This window comes from Panthera leo, chromosome B2, assembly GCF_018350215.1.
Source record: "Panthera leo isolate Ple1 chromosome B2, P.leo_Ple1_pat1.1, whole genome shotgun sequence".
NCBI classification, from domain to species: Eukaryota; Metazoa; Chordata; class Mammalia; order Carnivora; family Felidae; genus Panthera; species Panthera leo.
Window position 1 is genome coordinate 34186681 of NC_056683.1, and position 21619 is coordinate 34208299.

Consider the following 21619-nt stretch of genomic DNA (forward strand, 5'->3'; position numbering starts at 1 on the left):
CACAGCCCCTGAATCTTATCTTAATGGCCCTATGCCTTATAGCAACAGGTCTCAACAAATTCTCAGAGCCGTAGCACATAAAGGTCTTGACTTAGGTTTTTTAAATGTTTATTTATTTATTTTGAGAGAGAGCGTGCTCGTGCCTGAGTGGGGGAGGAGCAGAGAGAGAGAGAGAGGGAGAGAGAGAATCCCAAGCAGGCTCTGCATTGTCAGTATAGAGCTGGACTAGGGGTTTGATCTCATGAACCATAAGATCATGACCTGAACTTAAATCAAGAGTTGGATGCTTAACTGACTGCGCCACCCAGGTGCCCCTTAACTTAAAAACATTTTTTAAAATGTTTTTTAGGGGCGCCTGGGTGGCGCAGTCGGTTAAGCGTCCGACTTCAGCCAGGTCACCATCTCGCGGTCCGTGAGTTCGAGCCCCGCGTCAGGCTCTGGGCTGATGGCTCGGAGCCTGGAGCCTGTTTCCGATTCTGTGTCTCCCTCTCTCTCTGCCCCTCCCCCGTTCATGCTCTGTCTCTCTCTGTCCCAAAAATAAATAAAAAACGTTGAAAAAAAAATGTTTTTTATTTATTTTTGAGACAGAGACAGAGCATGAGCAGGGGAGGGGCAGAGAGAGAGGGGGACACAGAATCGGAAGCAGGCTCCAGGCTCCAAGCTGTCAGCACAGAGCCTGACACGGGGCTCGAACTCACAGACTGTGAGATCATGACCTGAGCTGAAGTCCGACGCTCAACCGACTGAGCCACCCAGGTGCCCCTTATTTTATTTTTTTTAAAGATTGTATTTTTAAGTAATCTCTACATCCAACATGGGGCTTTAACTCACAACCCTGAGACCAAAAGTCTTATGTTCCAGTCAGGTACCCCTCATTTTATTTATTGAGTCAATAATCTAGATGTCTGAGCTTGTCTTGCTTAATATTATTCAGTGCCCCCCCACTGAATTTCCTAATTTCTTCATTCTCCTTATTTTATTTATTTTTAGTAGGTGCTGTGCCCCAACATAGGACTTGAACTCACAACCCCTCAACCAAGCGTCACATTCTCTACTGACTGAGCCAGCCAGGCACCCTTTCTTCATTCCCTTTAAATCTATTTTGACCAGGGCTGCCTGGGTGGCTCAGTCGGTTAAGCGTCCGACTTCAGCTCAGGTCATGATCTCGCGGTCTGTGAGTTCGAGCCCCGCATCAGGCTCTGGGCTGACGGCTCAGAGCCTGGAGGCTGTTTCAGATTCTGTGTCTCCCTCTCTCTGCCCCTCCCCTGTTCATGCTCTGTCTCTCTCTGTCTCAAAAATAAATAAACGTTAAAAAAAATTTTTTTTTAAATAAATCTGTTTTGACCAAAGCCACTTGGCTCCCAGAACTTGTCCCTCAGAGGGCACATGATCTCTGGTGTTCATGGGTGACAATTTTATTAGCTATTTCTCCTCTGTGTACCATGGAACATAAACAGGAATCTCAGAGCGTTTTGCCCGAAGCCCTCTTTCTGGTGCCAATGTTTGGATCAGTTAGGGCTCTTTGGTGCCCATGGCCAAAGCGTACTCTGGCTAACGAAATAAAAAAAGAAGGAAATAGAAGGATATCGGGTGGGTCACAGAGCTGAAGAAGGCGGAGGGCAACTGTCTGGGCAGAGTGGGAATCAGGGTGTGTCGGAAGTTCCCAGTAGCAGCAACTCATGGATTGTTTCTTAGGGATGTTGCCAAGGCCTGATAAAGCAATAGCTTTTTTTCCCTTTTGCCAGTCTACTACCAATTCAGATTCTCCAGGGAGAGACTGATGGCCTAGTTTGGGTCACCCACTCATCCTTGTCTCTGGAGTCTGTATGCCCTGTGATTGTCTCACCAGATCCTCAGGAAGCAGGATAGTCTGTTCTCAGAGGCAGGGGAAGTTGTGCTGGGCAGGCCAAACAGAGGTGGTTCACCAGCCTAGAGACTTCTCTGAGTGGGAGAAGATACAGTCTGTCTCTAGGGAAACGGCCGGTCTGATGGTGGACACATAGGCTGTGCCCTCAATGACCTTCCAGTCTGATGGGAAGACTGGTCACAAAACCAAAGAGATTTAAGAGAAAGAGGAAATGTAGGCAGTGGCACAAGTATGTTCAAGACAGGGTTTGGGGGGGGGGGTGAGGGGAAAGACAGGGTTTTGGTTTTTTTTAGTAGTGAAAAACTGGAAACTGCTAAAATACCCTAAAAAGGGGAAATGCTCAAACAATTATATGATTACATACTCTGAATCAATATATACGCATTAAAATCATGTTTTTGAAAAAAAATAGTAATATGAGAAAATATTAATGGTGTAATGCTATGTGAAAAAAATTGGATACTAAATTGTCCAATTGTATAAAGCAGTATATGCAGAAGGAGGGAAATGTGTCAAAATGTTAACAGAGGTAATAATAATGATAAACCTTTTGAGTACTTTTATATGTGAGGCCCTGTGCCAAACAGTTTACCTGTATTATTTTACCTAACCCTTAGGTGATAGGAACTATTCTCCTCATACTTTTTAAAAACAGGCTCTACGCCCAGTGTGGGGCTTGAACCCGTGACCCTGAGATCAAGACCTGAGCTGAGATCGAGCGTCTGACTCTTAACCAACTGAGCCACTCAGGCTCCCTCTCCCCATTTTATAGATGAAGAAACTGAGGCTTGGGGAGGTTAAATCCACAGATAGTCATATAGCTAGTAAGTGGCTAACTCAATCCAGATGTGTCTAAAGCCAAAGTCCATGTGTTTTTTTAAAAAATGTTTATTTATTTATTTTGAGAAAGAGAGAGGGAGGGAAGGAGCATGAACAAGGGAGGGGCAGAGAGAGGGAGAGACAGAATCCCAAGGAGGTTCCACACTCAGCATGAAGACAAGCTCATGAATGGTGAGATCATGACCTGAGCTGAAGTCAAGCGACAGACATTTACCTGACTGAGCCACCCAGGCAACCCCAAAGTCCATGTTTTTAAGATAATCTTGACTCCCCTTAGCTTCCAATGTTGGGGTTATGAGTGATTTATATCCTTTTATGTAGCTTTCCTGAATTTGCTAGATCCCTACACCAAACATGTATTTACCTATACAGTCATGAGAAATACATATTTTGAAAAAGAAGGGGGAAAAAGAAATATGCAACAAAAACATATAAACAGGAGAAAGATATTGTATTGAACAAAACCATTTGGTAATGGATACCTGGGTGGCTCAGTCAGTTAAGCGTGGGACTTCAGCTCAAGTCATGATCTTGTGGTCTGTGAGTTCCAGCCCCAGGTCGGGCTTTGTGCTGACAGCTCAGAGCCCGGAGCCTGCTTGGAATTCTGTGTCTTCCTCTCTCTCTGCTTCTCCCCCGCTCACGCTCTGTCACTTTCTTTCTCTCTCAAAAATAAATAAACATTAAAAAAAAAAAACATATGTTAAAGTCTGGGAGGCCTCACAAGTATTGTCCTTTGCTGTGCTTTGTAGTTTTTTAATATAGCACTATCAGTCTGCATTGCAAATATATCTACGGATATACATATATGTAAATGCCTCACTGTCTTTGAGGGCAGGGACCCTCTTTTATCTCTGTGGTTTTGCCTAGGGAAGATACCCTCCAACATGGGGCTTAGCACATAGTAGGTTCTTAGAAATTGTTGATTGAAGAGAAACCATATGGACTAGAAACCAGTGACCGGAAGACACAATCAGAAAAGGTTTTGCTGGACTCCCCTGTATTGGGATTTCTGAGAGGGCGACTAGGGAGCCAGGGCGGGGTTGGATGGGATGGGGGAACAGTGTTCAAGGAGAGGTTTTGGTTCTGCGGCAGGAGTTGAGCGGGAGGAATGTGACAGCTGCAGCCCCACCCTCTCAATTTTTGTCACCCCCCCCCCCCACCCCCCCAACTCAGGAGGGTGAAGAGGGGTCTCAGTTCCCTGAGAAACTGAGCGGTGGGCGGGCCAGGAGCTCCCCACGCCTCCCCGGGCCGTCATCTGTTTCCCACCCTCCTCCGACCGGAGTCCCGAGGCGCTGGCCGCGGTGCTGAAGCAGCGCTCTCCGAGGAGGGAGGAAGGAGGGGCCGGGCCGCGGCGAAGAGGCGGAGCTCTATGAAGCTCTGAGCTGGAAAGGGGGGAGGGGCAGGGCGGCGCCAGCAGGCCCGAGACCCTGGCAGGCTTGAGAGGAGGCAGGAGACTGGAGACGGCCTGGCTAGAGTGGACAAAGGCATCTGGACAATCTTCCTCGGAAGAAACCAAGGTTGTCGTCCTGGTCTTATAAATCCTCTCTCTTCTACCTTGGAGGGACCCTCACCTTGTGTCCTGACCTCAGCCTCGTTCCCAAACCCATCCGAGGAGTGACTGACTTCTAGGCTTTTCTGTCTGCGAAGCCACTAGCTTACAGCCCACAAGACCCCAGGTGAGGGCCTACTGCCTCACCATGGTGAAGTTGCTGCCCGCCCAGGAGGCAGCCAAGATCTACCACACCAACTATGTGCGCAACTCGAGGGCTGTGGGTGTGATGTGGGGCACACTCACCATCTGTTTTTCGGTGCTTGTTATGGCCCTCTTTATCCAGCCCTACTGGATTGGTGACAGCGTTAACACACCCCAGGCAGGCTACTTTGGCCTTTTCTCCTACTGTGTGGGCAACGTGCTGTCCTCTGAGCTCATCTGCAAGGGTGGCCCGCTGGACTTCTCCTCCATTCCCTCTAGAGCTTTCAAGACTGCCATGTTTTTTGTGGCCTTGGCCATGTTCCTCATCATTGGCTCCATCATCTGCTTTAGCCTCTTCTTCGTCTGCAACACGGCCACTGTCTACAAGATCTGTGCATGGATGCAGCTGGCTGCAGGTGAGCAGGGTTAATGGGAGGGCAAGTGGGGGCTCACCCCCCGCCACAGGGGACGCTGCACCATTCCGCCCTCTGGAGGCTCTTGGTCTTCTTCCCAGCTGTTCCTCTTTATTTTTTTTTTTCTTGAAGATTTAATTTTTTAAAGCAATCTCTACATGGGGCTTGAACCTACAACCCCGAGATCAAGAGTCACATGCTCCACCGACCGAGTCCACCAGGCTCCCCTCAGCTGTTCTCCTTTAGCCCAGCCCTACTCAATGCTCTGTAGAAGCTTCTGAGGAGTAGAGAACTTTAGACTGGTTGAGACCAAAAGGATCGTTGAGATCAAATTGTTCAACCCCCTCATCTTACTGATAGGAACTGAGGTCCAGAGAAGGGGAGTGACTTGCCCAGGAGCACACAGCTAGTTGATAGAAGGTGTCCTGACTCCCAGGCCACCACATCAGAGGTTGTTGTTGCTCTGAGGAGGAAAAAGAAGGAAGCTTCCATTGTCAGCCATGTGGAAATAGGATCCAGCCCAGGGCAAAATGTCAGGCACATCCTAGATGTCTCCATCTCCCACTTCTGGGCGTTTGTTCTTTCTCTTTATGGATCCCCAGATCCCTGCCCTCACTCTTCCCCTCTCACCCAAAATTGCTCTCAGGGAGATTCTAAAGTCAGTTGTTTATTTGGAGTGTTATGCTGTGACCTTTCCCATAGAAACTTGCATTGAAGTTCTCTCTTTCATGGTGGAGTGAAAGTCTTTGTTCCCTAGTTATAGGTTTCTGTACTTGAGGCAGCAAACGGGAGTGATATTTTGTCATGGGGGGAGTGGTGGTGGTGGCTAGGGTCTTTTATTATTATTTTTAATGTTTATTTATTGTTGAGAGAGAGCATGAGCAGGGGAAGAGTCAGGAAGGGGGGGAACAGAGGCTCCAAAGTGGGCTCTGTGCTGACAGCAGTCAGCCCTATTCAGGGCTTGAACCCATGAACTACAAGATCATGACCTGAGCCGAAGTTTGAGGCTTAACTGACTGAGCCACCCAGGCATCCCAGATGGCTAGGGTCTTTTAAAACTATGGAGGGGTGGGGCACCTGGGTGGCTCAGTCGGTTAAACCTTCGACTCTTGGTTTCCACTCGTGATCTCACGGTTTGTGGGTTCAAATCCCACACTGGGCTCTGCACTGACAGTGCGGAGCCTGCTTGGGATTCTCTCTCTTCCTCTTTCTCTGTCCCTCCCCTGCTGTCTCTGTCTCTCTCAAAATAAATAAATAAACTAAAAAAAAATTAAACAAACAAAAAACTATGCGGGGTAGGTGGCTACTTATGGTTCCCCAAAGCAGGCCTTTCCTGCCCCTTTTTCCTGCTCCTGGCCCAGGCAGGCCTCTCGGTCCTTGGGCCAGCTGCTCCCGTTTTCCTCTAAAGCTCAGGAAGACATGGCCTAAGGCCTTGTCCTTCAGCCCTTGGTCCCCTCCCATCCCAAGGACCACGCACAGACTGCCCATTCTAGGGAAATGTCCAGGGGCAGTGTGGGGACTTCAGACTAGAGAGCAAACCATCTTGATATCGTTGGTTAGAATGAGAAGTAGTATTATCCATAACAGGGGGAATGGAGCGGGGATCAGAATCCCAGACAACAAGGGGCGCCTGAGTGGGTCGGCCGGTTGGGCGTCTGACTTCGGCTCAGGTCACGATCTCGCGGTCCGTGAGTTCGAGCCCCGCGTCGGGCTCTGGGCTGATGGCTCAGAGCCTGGAGCCTGCTTCGGATTCTGTGTCTCCCTCTCTCTCTGCCCCTCCCCCGTTCATGCTCTGTCTCTCTCTGTCTCAAAAATAAATAAATAAAATAAAAAAAACGTTAAAAAAAGTAAAAAAAAAAAAAAAAAAAAAAGAATCCCAGACAACAAAACACATAGATTCAAGACTCTGTCAGAGTTGGAGGGGACCTTAGAGAGCTATAGGTACCCCCCCACCCCCGCCCAAAGATGAGGAATCTGGGACTGAGAAAGAGGAAAAGACTTGGCCAAACCTGTAACAGATCAACTGGCAACTAAGGACCAAGGAGAATTAAAGCAGCAGGTTCCAAGAAACAAGATGTATTCCAAACTCACTTTTATTGAGCCACACATTTACATAAGTATAATGACTTACAAAGCACTTTCACATCTACCCTCTGGAGGAGCCCATCCCTACCTAGTGAAGTGGGCATTCCTCTTACTGATAAGAGGAATAAGAGCCTTATAGATAAGGCTCCTAATGGGTAACTTGACTTTTAGCACAGGTAGTGGTGGACAGAACCTTTGATTCCAAATTTTGTACTCAGGCTACTCACTTGGCTCCAGAGCTGCGTCTGCAATCCACCCACCATCTCCCTCTCTGGTCTCTCTGTATCATGAGTGAGAGGTTGGGACAGGGCTGAGGTAAATCTTGGTGGGCGGTGGGGAGAAGGAGGAGAAATGCAGATGTAGCAGTTCTTGGACAAAGAGGAATAGAATGGACCCTGGCATGCTTACCAGCTGGTCCTCCATATCAGAGCTATGGGATGCTGGAAACACAACCATTCCTCTCATTCTCCACACTGCCCCCTCCCACAACCTCCTGCAACAGGTGCCATGTGCTGAACAGGCAGTGCTTGGGAGGGACTACGTGGGGGAGACGTCACCAGGCCATTTGAGTTAGACCCTGCCGGGTCATGGAGCTGGAGACATTGATAGCAGAGGTGGCCAGATGCCATCCCATGAAACATTTACATTGGGAAGAGCAAAAGTGGTGTCATGTTCCATTCTTTGGTGCAGGGGAATGGAAGATGAGCCAAAGGGAGGGATTAAGAGGGGGTCTGCTTTGCAGTCAGCAGCTGGGAGACAGGTCCATTTGAAGATGCCTAAACCAGTTAGTTTAACCTTGCCAAGAAACCTGAGGCCAGGGAAGGGAGCAGGAGAAAGGAAAGAGGATTGGTGCCTGGGCCAGTGGGGGGCTGTAGTTTAACAATGTTAATTGAGCTTCTGGATCCCAGGTATAAGTTGTGTGTGGTTCCAGCTCCTAGAAACACAGGTAGAGCAAGTTGCTTGTCTCTCTGAGTCTTGATAACCTCATCTGTAGGGTGTAGCAACAGCACCTCCCATCACAAGGTTCTTGTGAGGATGGGATGTATACTGCATGTAAAACACCTTGTACGGTCCTTGACACATAGGAGGTGCTCGGCAAATATGAAAAACACAAAAACAGTCAGGATGGGGGGGTGTGACAAAAAAACTCCCAAATCTTAGTGGCTTAAAACAAAGATTTATTCTTTGCTGGTGGCACAAGCTCACTGAGGATCAGCTGGGGGCTCTGCTTTCACCCTTCTCTTCTGGAACCCGGGCTGATGGAGCACCGGCTGTCATCTGGCTGTCATCATTGCAGAGGGAAAGGGAGCTCTGGAAGGCATCTCCCCAGAAGTTACATGCTGTGGCCCGCAACCCCACACATTTCCGCTATTTTGTTGTCTAAGGGAAGTCTTATGGCCTTGCCCAACTTGAAAAGAGGGGAGCAAGGAAATCTAACACCGCTATGTACCTGAAATGTTTGTGAACAGCTCTAATGACATTCACATCCCCTGAGGTTGCTTCCATCTGACTTCAATGCCAATAATAATAGCAGCAACTGACTTTAATTGGCTGGTTACCATGTACCAGACACTGCAGTAAGCATTTTCTTTCTTTCTTTCTTTCTTTCTTTCTTTCTTTCTTTCTCTCTTTCATTCTTTCTTTTTTTCTTTCTTTCTTCTTGGTTTAAATGTTTATTTATTTATTTATGAGAGACAGAGAGAGAGAGAGAGAGAGACAGTGCAAGCAGAGGAGGGGCAGAGAGAGAGGGAGACAGAGAATCCCACGCAGGCTCCACACTGTCAGCACAGAGCCTGACTCGGGGCTCGAACTCACGAACCATGAGATCATGACCTGAGCTGAAATCAAGAGTCAGATGCTTCACCAAGCTGAGCCACCCAGGTGTCCCCACAGTGAGCGTTTTCTATACATGATCACACTTAATCTTCGTAACTCCGCTATGAGTCAGGTAGTATTATCCTAATTTTACAGATGAGAGAATGGAAGTCAGAAAGGGTAAGTAAACTTGCCTGAGGATACCATGCTGGCCTCTGCTGAGAGTCCTGAGACATTGCAAATGGAGTTGCCCCCCACTGTGCCTGGGTGGATGGGTCAGGTGCTCACAGAGGGTCATGGCACCCATTGTAACAACCTGTTTCCAGGTTGGAGGCCCTGGGCTATTTTCCAGAGATGCTACGGAAGGAGAAGGGGACCAAGGGGAGGAGATGGGGAGAATGGAAAGTCCAGAAGGGCAGCTCCTTTCCACATTGACCCATTCCACTCCTCCGCCCGGGTTAAGGTGGGGGCCACGGTTGGCACCAAAACTCTGGTCTTACACCAACTGGGGAAGGCCATAGGTTTTACCGAAGAGCTCTGGGAAAGTCCCCCCTCCCCTATGCTAAGTATCTTCCTGAAACACTTCTCATTTTGTCACGAAGTCTGAAATGTCAGCACTAAATACATTCAGCTCTTTGGAGTGATGTCAGTCTGAGAGTTTAGGGAATTAACTTTGAGGGAAAAAAAAAAAAAGCCAGGAGCATGTGTTCAGGTCTTGACTCTGCCCTGGGCAACTCACTTGGTTTCTCTGAGACCTCAGTTTTCTAATCTGTAAAATGGGATATTAAGACATGGCCTACTTCACAGAACTGTTGTCAGGATCAAGAGGAAAAGGGTACACAAAGTATTTTGGACCTAAAAGACCTATACGCTTATATGAATTAGCTTGTCCCATGTAAAATCAAAGGCGAGTTGATGCATTTAGGCGGGGAGGAGGGATCCTGATCTTTATACTTTACTCTGCATTTGTTTGATCTGTTGACTTTCCTTGCAAGCACAAACGGAGCCCAAGGTAGGTAACTGGGTCCTGTGAGGTGTTTCCCCGAGGTGCTCCTGGGTAGGGCACAGCCTCGGAACTGAAGAGCCTCTGGGCCCGTGGAAGGAGGGTGAGGGCTCAGAAGGTGGCACAGAGAATGGAAGGAACCCCCTGCCTGCATGTCGGTTGTGCTTGGGGTTGGCCTTGGTCACATCCCAGGATCGTGTCACATATCTGTGCAGCTAAGGTGGGGTGGTCCTTGGTGGGAGGGCAGGGAAGTGAGGAGAAGGAGGGAAAATGAAATTTTTGCCTGTAAATACTAAGTCAGTGAAAGCACAGGATGGGATAATTGTAGCTAACACTCGTGAAGCACTAAGTATGTGCTAAGCACTTTTCCAATATTAACTCATTTGCACCTCACTGCAATCCAAACAGGTAGGGCCTACTCATATTCCCACTGTATAGACGAGAAAACTGAGGCCAAAAAAAAAGCTTAAGTAGCTTGCTCTGAGTCACACAGCTAGTTAGGAAAGAGCTGGGCTTGAAATCCAGGCAGCCCGTTCTAGTGTTTCCCACCTTTCCTAGTGAGAGAATTACCTGAAAGAATGATTTTCAAAACAGGGATTCCCAGGGCACCTGGGTGGCTCAGTCAGTTGGGCGGCCGACTTCGGCTCAGGTCATGATCTCACAGCTTGTGAGTTCGAGCCCCATGTCGGGCTCTGGGCTGACAGCTTGGAGCCTGGAGTCTGCTTTGGATTCTGTGTCTCCCTCTCTGCCCCTCCCCCCCTCACACTGTCTCTCTGTCTCTCAAAAATAAACATTAAAAAAAATTTTAACCCCCCCCCCAGGGATTCCTGAGCCCACCCCTAGCCTGGGAATCAGCATTTTAAACAAATATTCCAGGGGATTCTCAAATTTAGGGAAGTATGGACAACTGCAGTGTTATGCACTGAGTTAGGAGGGAGAGACCTATTTGCTTGAATGAAAGGTTCATGAGGGAAGCAGCCAGAGATGGGGCTGGAAAACTTTGTGTTTTCATTAAATCTAAGATTCCCAAGTTGTGGGACATACCATGATTCTATGTGTGTAAAAAGGAAAAATACTCCTTTTTTTAAAAAAGTTTATTTATTTATTTTGAAAGACAGAGAGAGAGGGAGAGCGAGTGGGGGAGGGACAGAGAGAGAGGGAGACAGAGAATTCTAAGCGGGCTCTGCCCTGTCAGCACAGAGCCTGATGCAGGGCTCGAACTCACTAACCAGGAGATCATGGCCTGAGCCGAAGTCAGACACTTAACTGAGCCACCCAGGTGTCTCCAAAAGAAAAAAATACTTGTAATCAAACCACGGCCTGAAGCTTTCTTACTATTTCAGAGATATCGGAGCACGAATAAATATATGTCTTAGGAGTGACGAGTTCTCTGGGTCGGGACCAGATTTTGGAGGGGTTTGAAGCCAGAGTAGCCAGTGCCTCGTCAAGTCCAAAGTGAGGGGCACCGCTGAGGGCGTGGTAGGATCACCTGGTGCCATGGCAGAACCTTCCCCGGGCGGAGGAGCTCCACTTTCTGCCTCTATCCCCACCAAGGGCAAGTCACTTTAACTCTTGGATCTTCCATTTTCTCCCCTGTGCTCTACAAGAACCATGGTAGGAGCTGCCCGCCCTCTCAAGGAGGAGGGGGGAGTGACAAGGTGGCAACAGTGGGCGGGGGGGGGGGGGGGGGGCGGTAGCAGACTGAGCACAGCCAGCCTGACACCATCTTCACCCCCTCCCACCCCCTCAGCCACAGGCCTCATGATCGGCTGCCTGGTCTACCCGGATGGCTGGGACTCAAGTGAGGTGCGACGCATGTGTGGGGAGCAGACGGGCAAGTACACGCTGGGTCAGTGCACCATCCGCTGGGCCTTCATGCTGGCCATCCTCAGCATTGGAGACGCCCTCATCCTCTCTTTCCTGGCCTTCGTGCTGGGCTACCGGCAGGACAAGCTCCTCCCCGATGACTACAAGGCCGATGGAAAAGGTAACCTGCCCTCCCCCGGGGAGGTGGGGCTTCCTCTCAGCCGGTTACCAGAGGACTGGTCCCTGGCCCGGGGTTGGGGACGGACACCAAGACCAACTGGACACAGGCCTCGTTCCAGAGGCCAAAAGCCAGTGGGAGGTTGTAAGCTGGCGGCTGATGAGGCAATGAGAGAGACCTGTGGGGCAGAGGCTGTCTGTGATAGAAGGGTGTCCTCATGCCTCCCCCGCCCCTGACTTCTGTCAGGGTCTCCAGGGGAGAGAACCCTGATCCAGCCTGGGGGGCGAGGTACGGCCTCCTAGAGAAGGCGGTGCTGGGGCTGGGTCCCCGAGTTCACCGGGAGTCTGCTTGGTGGAGAGAGGAGCGGCCAGTCAGGAGAGGGGCTGTGTTGTTGGGGCAGGAGGAGAAAGGTAGGTGAGGGGACAGATGTGACAGCTCCTGGAATGCATACGGTGGGCGGTCCCTTGAGTTAGAATAACCTTGGGGTTCTCTGTATGCCATCCTGTTTCAATTTCCTTCTGCCCAAATCCTACCCCTGAGTCATGAGTCAGTTGTAGGAGACCCGAAGCCCAGACGGACGCTTTAGCCTTTTCTGACTCCTTCCCAACTGACCTTTCTTCCTCTTATGGTACTTTCTGCTCCCGTTTCTCTTTCAGGGCATAAATTTTATCTCCTAGTCATAGGGCAAGGCCTGTCTCACATGCGTGTGAATCCAAAATTGCCCACTCTCCCCACAGTCTTCGCCCCATTGACCTGAACTCGAAGGGGGAGGCAAACTCCGTTGCCCCCTGGGACCAAGGACGCTTCCCAGATGAGGAACTTGCAGCCCGGAAGGGAGACACCCCCACCCCCGCCCCCGCCCCAGGGCTACACAGAAAGGTGGTGGCAAAAATGACCAGACTCTGGCTCAGCCCAGGGCCCACTGCTCCATAAGGAAGTCATTAGACATCTCATCCTCCTCTAAGCCTAAGTTATAGGATGAAAGCTGAAAACCAAATTGCTAGAATGAGCTGGACCAAGGAGGAGAGGAGAGAGAGGTGTCTTTCTGTTGAAGGAGGGGGCCGATAGTTCCTAGGTTCTGGGAACACTTAAGGTCTGGGTGCCTCGAAAACCCCGTGAGGGGAAGGGAAATGGGACTAGTATGTACTGAGGCTTTGCCATGTGCAGGAGTGATGTAAGGTTTGTTCCCGGGGGGCCATCTTTGTTTAATCTGCACAGCAGCCCTGGGGGGACGGGTTGGAGGTGGGGGGGTCCAGCAGGATCTGTCTGCACAACCAGCACTTTCTCCAGCGATGGAGGTTTTTCCAAGGGAGGCTGCAGCAGGGGCCGCCGCTGGAGGCATTTTGTTCAGCTTTTAGCCCCCAGGCGGGGCCAACCTTAAATCTGGAAACACTGCAGAGAACATTTTTGTAGTCCTCATTTGCATTCTTTCCTTTTCACCAGGGATTCTTTTAGCTGGAAAGAAATGTTACGCGCGCGTGGCGCGGAGTTCCCTTTACAGCGCTTCCTTGTGGAGAGATGGGTTTGTCTCTTTGACCCTTTATGTACTGATCAAAATGTCAGTTGGCTTTCCTCTCTTTCCTTGTCCCTTTTCTTTCGTGCCCCATGCACCTGTTTCAATCTTTTCAGATTCTTTTCTCTCCATATTTTAGCTCCCTCACTATCATGCAGGATTCAATTTATCCTTCTTGTTTATAACCTGTTAGGAAACACCCACATAACCTTTCTGAATACATCTAACTACTTAGTGAAGTAGCTATCGCTGCTGTCAAAGCACAAAATTGGGTCAGGAAAGCAGAATTAAAAAAAAAAATTTTTTTTAAATGCTTATTTAGTTTTGAGAGAGACAGAGAGACAGAGCATGAGTGGGGGAGGGGCAGAGAGAGAGGGAGACACAGAATCCGAAGCGGGCTCCAGGCTCCGAGCCGTCAGCACAGAGCCCGACGCGGGGCTCGAACTCACAAACCGCGAGATCAGAACCAGAGCCGAAGTCAGATACTTAAGCGACTGAGCCACCCAGGTGCCCTGGAAGGCAGAATTTGAGTCCCAGTTCCTCCAAGTCGCTTTCCTCAAGGTGCTTCCCACGAAAAAGCAGGACACTAACTCCTGCTCTGCCACCTCTATTATTGTGTGACATGAAGGAAATGATGACAGAAGTGAAGGCTTGCATGAGTACATGGTTGCTGATCCGCTCGTTAAGGGTTAAGGAGGCAGAGGAGAATGAGTGTGGGCTTTGGAGTCAGACCTGTTTTTTTTTTTTTTTTTTTTTTTTTTATTTATTTTTGGGACAGAGAGAGACAGAGCATGAACGGGGGAGGGGCAGAGAGAGAGGGAGACACAGAATCGGAAACAGGCTCCAGGCTCCGAGCCATCAGCCCAGAGCCTGACGCGGGGCTCGAACTCACGGACCGCGAGATCGTGACCTGGCTGAAGTCGGACGCTTAACCGACTGCGCCACCCAGGCGCCCCCAGACCTGGTTTTAAAACTGGGGCTCCGCTGTTAACCAGCTGTGACTGCAGACATTACTCAACTTCGCTGAGCGTTTCCTCATCCGAGCCCCGTTTTTACAGCGTGAGGTGGCAGGTTTCTCCTCGGTTGAAAAAATTACCTACTTCAAAAGATCGTGCTCAGGCACAAGACAAGGATGTCTGCCGTTGGCACTGCAGTTGAAGAGCATACTGGAGGTTATAGCCAGGGTAGTTAGGCAAGAAAAAGAAGGAAAAGAAATCCAGTTTGGAGAGGACAAAGTGCAACGATCTCTACTAGCAGATGACATGATTTTGCATATGGAACGTGCTAAAGAATCCACTAAAAAACCATGAAAGGTAACATGCAACATTAGCGAGGCTGCAGGATATAAACAATATACAAAAATCTATCACATTCGCACACACAGCAGTGAACAATCTGAAAATGACTTGTCAGAAAGCAATGTCACTTATAATAGCATCAAAAAATAAAATATGTAGGGGCACGCCTGGGTGGCTCAGTCTGGTTAAGCGGCCGACTTCGGCTCAGGTCATGATCTCGCGGTCCGTGAGTTCGAGCCCCGCATCAGGCTCTGTGCTGACAGCTCAGAGCCTGGAGCCTGTTTCGGATTCTGTGTCTTCCTCTCTCTGCCCCTCCCCTGTTCATGCTCTGTCTCTCTCTGTCTCAAAAATAAATAAACGTTAAAAAAAAAATTAAAAAAAAAATAAATAAAATATGTAGAAAAAAATTTAACAAAAGAAGTGTGAGGTTTGTACATGAAAATTAAAAACCGCTGTTGAAAGAAATTAAAGGGCTAAATCAATGGGAGCATCCACATTCACGGATGAGAACACTTCATATTACAATGGCAATGCTCCCCAAACTGATCTACAGATTCAGTGCAATCCTTATCAAAATCCCAGCTGGCTTTTTGCAAAACTTGGTAAGCTGATCCTCAAACTCGTATGGAAACGCAGGGGACCCAGAAGAGCCAAAACAATCATGAAGAAGAACACAAGGTGGAGGGCACACATGCCGTGATTTCAAAACTTACTACGAAGCTACAGTAATCAGGATGGTGTGGTCCTGGCATGAGGATCGACATACAGATCAATGGAATAAAATTAAGAGTCCAGAAATGAACCCAAACATAAATGGCAAACTGATTGTCAACAGAGATGCCAAGACCATTCAATGGAGGGAAAGAATAGTCTTTTCAGTAAATGGCGCTAGAACAACCAGACATCTACACGCAAAAGAATGAAGTCGGGGGCATCTTGGGTGGCCCAGTTGGTTGAGTGTCTGGTTTTAGCTCAGGTCATGATCTCACAGTTCATGGGTTCGAGCCCCAGGTTAGGCTCTGTGCTGACAACTTGGAGCCTGGAGCCTGCTTCAAATTCTATGTCTCCCTCTCTCTCTCTCTCTGCCTCTCCCCTGCTCTCACTCTGTCTGTCTCTCTCTCAAAAATAAATAAACATTAAAAAAAAAAAAAAGAATGAAGTTGGACTGCCCACCTCACATGATATTTAAAAATTAGCTGAAAATGGATCAAAGACCTAAATGTAAGATGTAACATTATAAAACTCTTAGAAGAAAACATAGGTATAAATCCTTGTGACCTTGGTTTAGGTGGTGGTTTCTTAGACGTGACACCTAATACACAAGCGACCAAAGGAAAAAATACGTATAAATTGGATTTCATAAAAAATGAAAGCTTTGGTGTGTCAAGGGACACCAACAAGAAAGTGAAGAAAAGACAACCCACGGAATGGGAGAATGTATTTGCAAATCATAATTCTAATATCCAGAATATAATAAGGACTCCTACAACTTGACAAATAAAACTACGAAGAACCCCATTTTTAAAGTGGGCAAAGGATTTGAATAGACATTTCTCCAAAGAAGATATCCAAATTGGCAAGACAGTTGACATCACTAGTCATGAGGAAAATGCAAATTAAAACCACAATGAGCTATTACTTCACATCCCACTAGGATGGCTGATAAAAAAGATGAACAGGGGCGCCTGGGTGGCTCAGTCGGTTGAGCATCCGACTTCGGCTCAGGTCATGATCTCATGGTTCATGAGTTCGAGCCCTATGTCGGGCTCTGGGCTGATGGCTCAGAGCTTGGAGCCTGCTTCGGATTCTGTGTCTCCCTCTCTCTCTGCCCCGTCCCCGCTCATGCTCTGTCTCTCTCTCCGTCAAGAATAAATAAAACATTAAAAATTAAAAAAAAAAAAAAAAAAGATGAACAGTAACAGGTGTTGGTGAGCACGTGGAGAAAGGAACTCTCATACCCGGCTCGTGAAAAGGTAAAATGGCGCTATTGCTATAGAAAACAGGACGGCAGTTCCTCAAATGGTTAAACATAGAGAGAGGTGCTCTGTGACTCACACATTTATTCCTAGATACGTAGGCAAGAAAACTGCAAACACGTTTGCACAAAAACTTGGATATAAAGCTTCATAGCGGCACGAAAGCCAGGAAGTGGAAACCAACCAAACGTGAGTCAGCTGATGACCTGGATAAATAATATGTGTAAATCTACACAGTGGAATATTATTCAGCTGTAAGAAGTACTGATAATTGCTACCAAGTGGATGAACCTTGAAGACGTTGCAAGTGAAATGAGCCATACACAAAAGGCCATGTATTGTATGATCCCACTTATTTATTTATTTTTAAAGTTTATTTTCATTTATTTTTAAAATTTTATTTATTTTTATTTATTTCCAAAGCTTATTTATTAAAAATAAATTTTTAGAGAGAGGGTGCACGTGTGAGCGCACAAGTGGGGGAGGGGCAGGAGAGAGAGAGAGAGTGAGAGAGAGACTCCCAAGCAGGCTCTGTACTGTCAGCGCAGGGCCTGATGCGGGGCTTGAACTCACGAACTTCGAGATCATGACCTGAGCCGAAGTTGGACGCTTAGCCAATTGAGCCACCCGGGTGTCCTAACAGCGGTGATGGCTGCACAGCCCAGTGATTATCCTGGAACCCACCAACCTGTATGCTTTGAGTTGAGTAGATTTCGTGTTAGTGAATTGTATCTCAAAAAAACAAAAGATTGTGTGAAGGATTAGGTAGTGGGTAAATCACTAACAAAGCCTACATGTTATACAGGCGATTAACAAATGTTAGTTCTCTCCTCGTTCTGTCCTTCCGGTATCTCTACTTCTTACGTAATCACCTGCCCGACCACTAACAGCTCCTGGGCTCCAGGTGCCCACTGACACCCCCAGACACTGGGGGGGACAGCGGTGAGGGAAGCGGTCTGATTGGAACTTACCGTCTGATAAGGGACACCACATGCAAAATGCAGTTACAAGCTGGTACACGTTAGGAACAACAACAACAATGCGAGCCTTCTCGAGAGTGAAGAAATCTGATCTGGTTTGGCGAGGGAGTTGTGTGCAGGGAATTATCCTGCAAACGAGGCCCGGGTGTATACACATAATGCTCTCTTTTTCATTGCAGAGGAAGTCTGAAGCAGCTGGCGTGCTGGTGAGTAATCCCACCGTTGGGTGGTCTGCCTGCCTTGGGGAAGGGCTGTGGCCTCCTTGGCCTCCGTTTCCTTAGACTCATCAGGCAGAATGGCCCGTGGGGCCGGGTGTAGGGGCTGGCGTAGGGCCTGGGGGGAGGAGCAGTGACTCCCGCAGGAGCTAGCTGGCATCTGAGACCCCCTTGTTTTACCTCTTACTTGAGAAGTGGAAAAAGAACAGGAAGAAATAATGTCAAACAGCCAGGTGGTTTCATAAACTCATCTTTCTGTGGAGCCTGGCAAACAAGAACAGACTGCTTAGAAGTCATTCTTGTAAATGGGGCCCTTATTTTCAGAAAGACTTTAAGTGATCTGTAAGAAAAATAGAAAACCTAATTAAAAAAAAAAAATAAAAGTCACAGAGAGGAAAACAAATATTCTAGAAAGCTAGGCTAATAGAAATACTACCTTCCTTATGCTTCCTGATAGCCAACACAAAAAGAAAAATATGACTTTAACTGATTTTAATGTCTGGTTGAAAAGGAAGCACAACATATCAATTTCCTTATTGCCTTTCAGGTTTCCAAAATGTGATTTAACAAGAATATTAAGGAACACATTAAAAAAATATAAAAGCCCATCATAGTATCACCTTCCAAATAGCTGCCATTTATTGAGGACCTACATCAGGCTAGGCCCTTCGTGTGGGTAGAAGGGGTTATCTCCATTAAAAAGAAACTTTTTTTTAACGTTTATTTATTTTTGAGAGACAGAGAGAGACAGAGCATGAGCATGGGAGGGACAGAGAGAGGGGGAGACACAGAATCCGGAGCAGGCTCCGGGCTCTGAGCTGTCAGCACAGAGCCCGACGCGGGGCTCGAACTCAGGGAGTGCAAGATCATGACCTGAGCCAAAGTCGGCTGCTTAACCGACTGAGCCACCCAGGTGCCCTGGGGTTATCTCCATTTAAACGATTTTAATTTCTGCAAAGTACCTTCCAGTCCTTGCCCACATAGATATACTTTTTTAAATAATAATAATCATTGCCCGCCCCCACCCCCGCCCCCCCATTAGGTGATTCTCAAACTCTAATATGCATACAACCTACCTGGGAATCTTCTTAAAATGGAAATTCTGATTCAGGGGCCATAGACACTGTTCCTAACCTGCTTCACGTAATGGCTACACTTTGAATAGCAAACTGTTAGAGTGTAAACATTTTCTCATTTTTTTTTCAATGTTCATTATTATAAGTTTTTTAAAGCCACAAACTCCATAGCCCTGGTGTACTTTTTAATGGCTAAACAAGACCTTGGTTATTAGCCATCGAGGACTGTTCTCACAGATAAGAACGTGTTGCTTCTGTTGATAAATTCTGGAGTAGAATTGCTGAATCAAAGGTAACCACACCTCTATGTCTTTTCACCCATTTCTCCTATCCCTCCGTATCTATGAGCTCGTCATTGTTTTTAATGTTTATTTATTTATTTATTTTTGAGAGAGAGAGATAGAGAGAGAGAGAGAATTCCAAGCAGGCTCTGCAGTGTCAGTGCAGAGCCAGAAGTGGGGCTTGAACTCATGAACAGTGAGATCACGACCTGACCCCAAATTAAGAGTTGGATGCTTAACCAGCTGAGGCACCCAGGCACCTGTTTTTTGTTTTTTACCTTTCAAGATTCCACAGAGATTATAGGCAGTATTTGTCTTTTTCTGATTTATTTCACTTAGCATAATGCCCTGGAGGTCCATTCATGTTGTCACAAATGGCAAAATTTCATTTTTTTTTTGGCTGAATAACATTCCAATATGGATATATAGCACAATTTTTTTTAAGTTTGTTTATTTTGAGAGACAGAGACAGCACAAGTCAGGGAGGGGCAGAGAGAGAGAATCCCAAGCAAGCACCACACATTCAGTGCGGAGCCCAGCACGGGACTGGAACCCACGAAACTGTGAGATCATGACCAGGAGTCTGATGATGCTTAACCAACTGAGCCAGGAGCCTCTACAGCACAGTTAAAAAAAAGTTTTTTTAAATTTTATTTTAGAGAGAGTGAGAGAGCATGCAAGCGAGGGAGAGGGGCAGAGAGAGAGAGAGAGAGAGAGACAGAGACAGGGGATCTTAAGTAGCCTCCACGCTCAGTGTGGAGCCTGATGCGGGGCTCAATCCTATAACCCTGGGATCATGACCTGAGCTGTAGTCAAGAGCTGGGTCCTCAATCGACTGAGTCCCCCAGGCATCCCTCCATAGCACAAGTTTTAAGTGTCCACTGATGGACAGTTAGGCTGTAAATGGCGCTGCCATGAACATGGGAATGCGTACATCTTTTTGAATCAGTATGTTTTTCTTTGGATAAATACCCCCAAATGGAATTGCTGGACCATACGGCAGTTCCATTTCTAATCTTTTGAGGAACCTCCATACTGTTTTTCCTAGTGGCTGCACCAACTCATAATCCCATCAACAGTGCACAGATGTTCTCTTTTCTCCATAACCTTGCCAACACTTTTTGTTTGTCTTTTTGATAGTAGCCTTTCTAAAAGGTGTGAGGTGATATTGTGGTTTTGATTTGCATTTCCCTGAGAGTTAATGATGTTGAGCATCTTTCTATGTGCCTGTTGGCCACCTGTATGTTTTCTTTTGGAAAATGTCTATACAGATCCTTTGCTCATTTTTTATGTATTTATTTATATTTATTCATTTTTTTCTTTGCTCATTTTTAGATTGTTTTCTTGCTATTGATTTATAGGAGTTCTCAATATATTTTGGATACATGATTTGCAAATGTCTCCTCCCATTCAGCAGGCTGCTTTTTTATTGGTTGATGGTTTCCTTTGCTGTGCAGAGCTTTTTGTGTAGTCCCACATGTTTTGTTTTGTTTTTTTTTTTTTTCCGCTTTTGGTGTTAAATTCAAAAAATCGTTGCCACGATCTATGTCAAGGAGCTTACCGCCTGTGGTTTCTTCTAGCGGCTTTATGGTTTCAGGTCTGATATTAAAGTCTTTAACCCATTTTGATTTAACTTTTGTGTATGGTGTAAGGTAGTGGGCCAGTTTCCCGGTACCATTTAGTGAAAAGACTGCCCTTTCCCCATTGTATATTCACGACTTGTCATAAATTGGCCATAGCATAGGTTCATTTCTGGGCCGTCTACTCTGTTCCACTGATCTGTGTGTCTGCTTTTATGCCAATACCATACCGTTTTAAGTTTTGTAATATAGGTTGAAATCAGGGAGCCATGGTATCATGCTTCTAGCTTTGTTCTTGCCCAAGATTGCTTTTTAAAAATGATACTTTATTTATTTAAGAGACCTGAGTTTTTACTTGATGCACATTGACTATTATTTTATACACTAACGAAATTTGCCTGTCTGGGTAGGGCTGAATCAAAATGTAAGCTTCCGGGGACATAGGGCGCATACATGGGGAATTTGGTTTTGCTTGGCTTTCTAAAAGTGTCAAATTTTATACTCTTGCGATTTTTTTTTTTTTTTTAATACCACAGGTCATCTATTTCCCTGACAATGGAAAATTAAGGAATCGAATTCTTCAGCGATAGAAACTTGTTCCGTCCACGCTTCCCTGTTCCTGGCCACTATAGGTCTGATACCCTGAAGCCTTTCACTATAGGATTTGAACCTGACACTCTCCTGAGACAAGACCTCCTACCGTATGCAGAACACTTTCAGGAGGAGCAGAACTACAGTGACCCACATTAAAGATATTCAGAGAGACATGGGCGGTACTCTCCTGACGGGGCCCCAGTTCTCATCGTATCCCCTTCATACCGGCGATCACGTTACTCCCTGGAGGCCTCTCGTAAAATGAGAGGGCTGAGTCCACGTCTCAGAGCTTCCCAGGTCTGAGTCTCGAGAGCCTGAGGATACATTCGTTTGCAGGCACAGCAGACACTGCCACCCAGCTCTCAAAGGGCAGCTGAGGGAGAGGCGGTTGTCATGCCAGATCATT

The 21619-nt window shown here is 47.1% G+C and overlaps 1 protein-coding gene across 1 annotated transcript; it reads left to right on the forward strand.

Moving 5' to 3' along the window:
• Window positions 1–4404: 4404 nt before the first annotated feature.
• Window positions 4405–21438, forward strand: LHFPL5 (LHFPL tetraspan subfamily member 5). The gene is made up of 3 exons (XM_042937280.1): window positions 4405–4816; window positions 11467–11703; window positions 21156–21438. The coding sequence occupies exons 1-3, from the start codon at window positions 4405–4407 to the stop codon at window positions 21170–21172; spliced, it is 666 nt and encodes a 221-aa protein (XP_042793214.1). The 3' UTR covers window positions 21173–21438.
• The last annotated feature ends 181 nt before the right edge of the window (window positions 21439–21619 follow it).

What these genes read in the sequence shown, in the direction of transcription:
- LHFPL5 (XM_042937280.1), top strand. Translation starts at nt 4,405, where the DNA reads ATGGTGAAGTTGCTGCCCGCCCAGGAGGCAGCCAAGATCTACCACACC. An exon ending in ATGGATGCAGCTGGCTGCAG is followed by an intron (nt 4,817 to 11,466) that starts GTGAGCAGGGTT and finishes CCACCCCCTCAG; the next exon opens with CCACAGGCCTCATGATCGGC.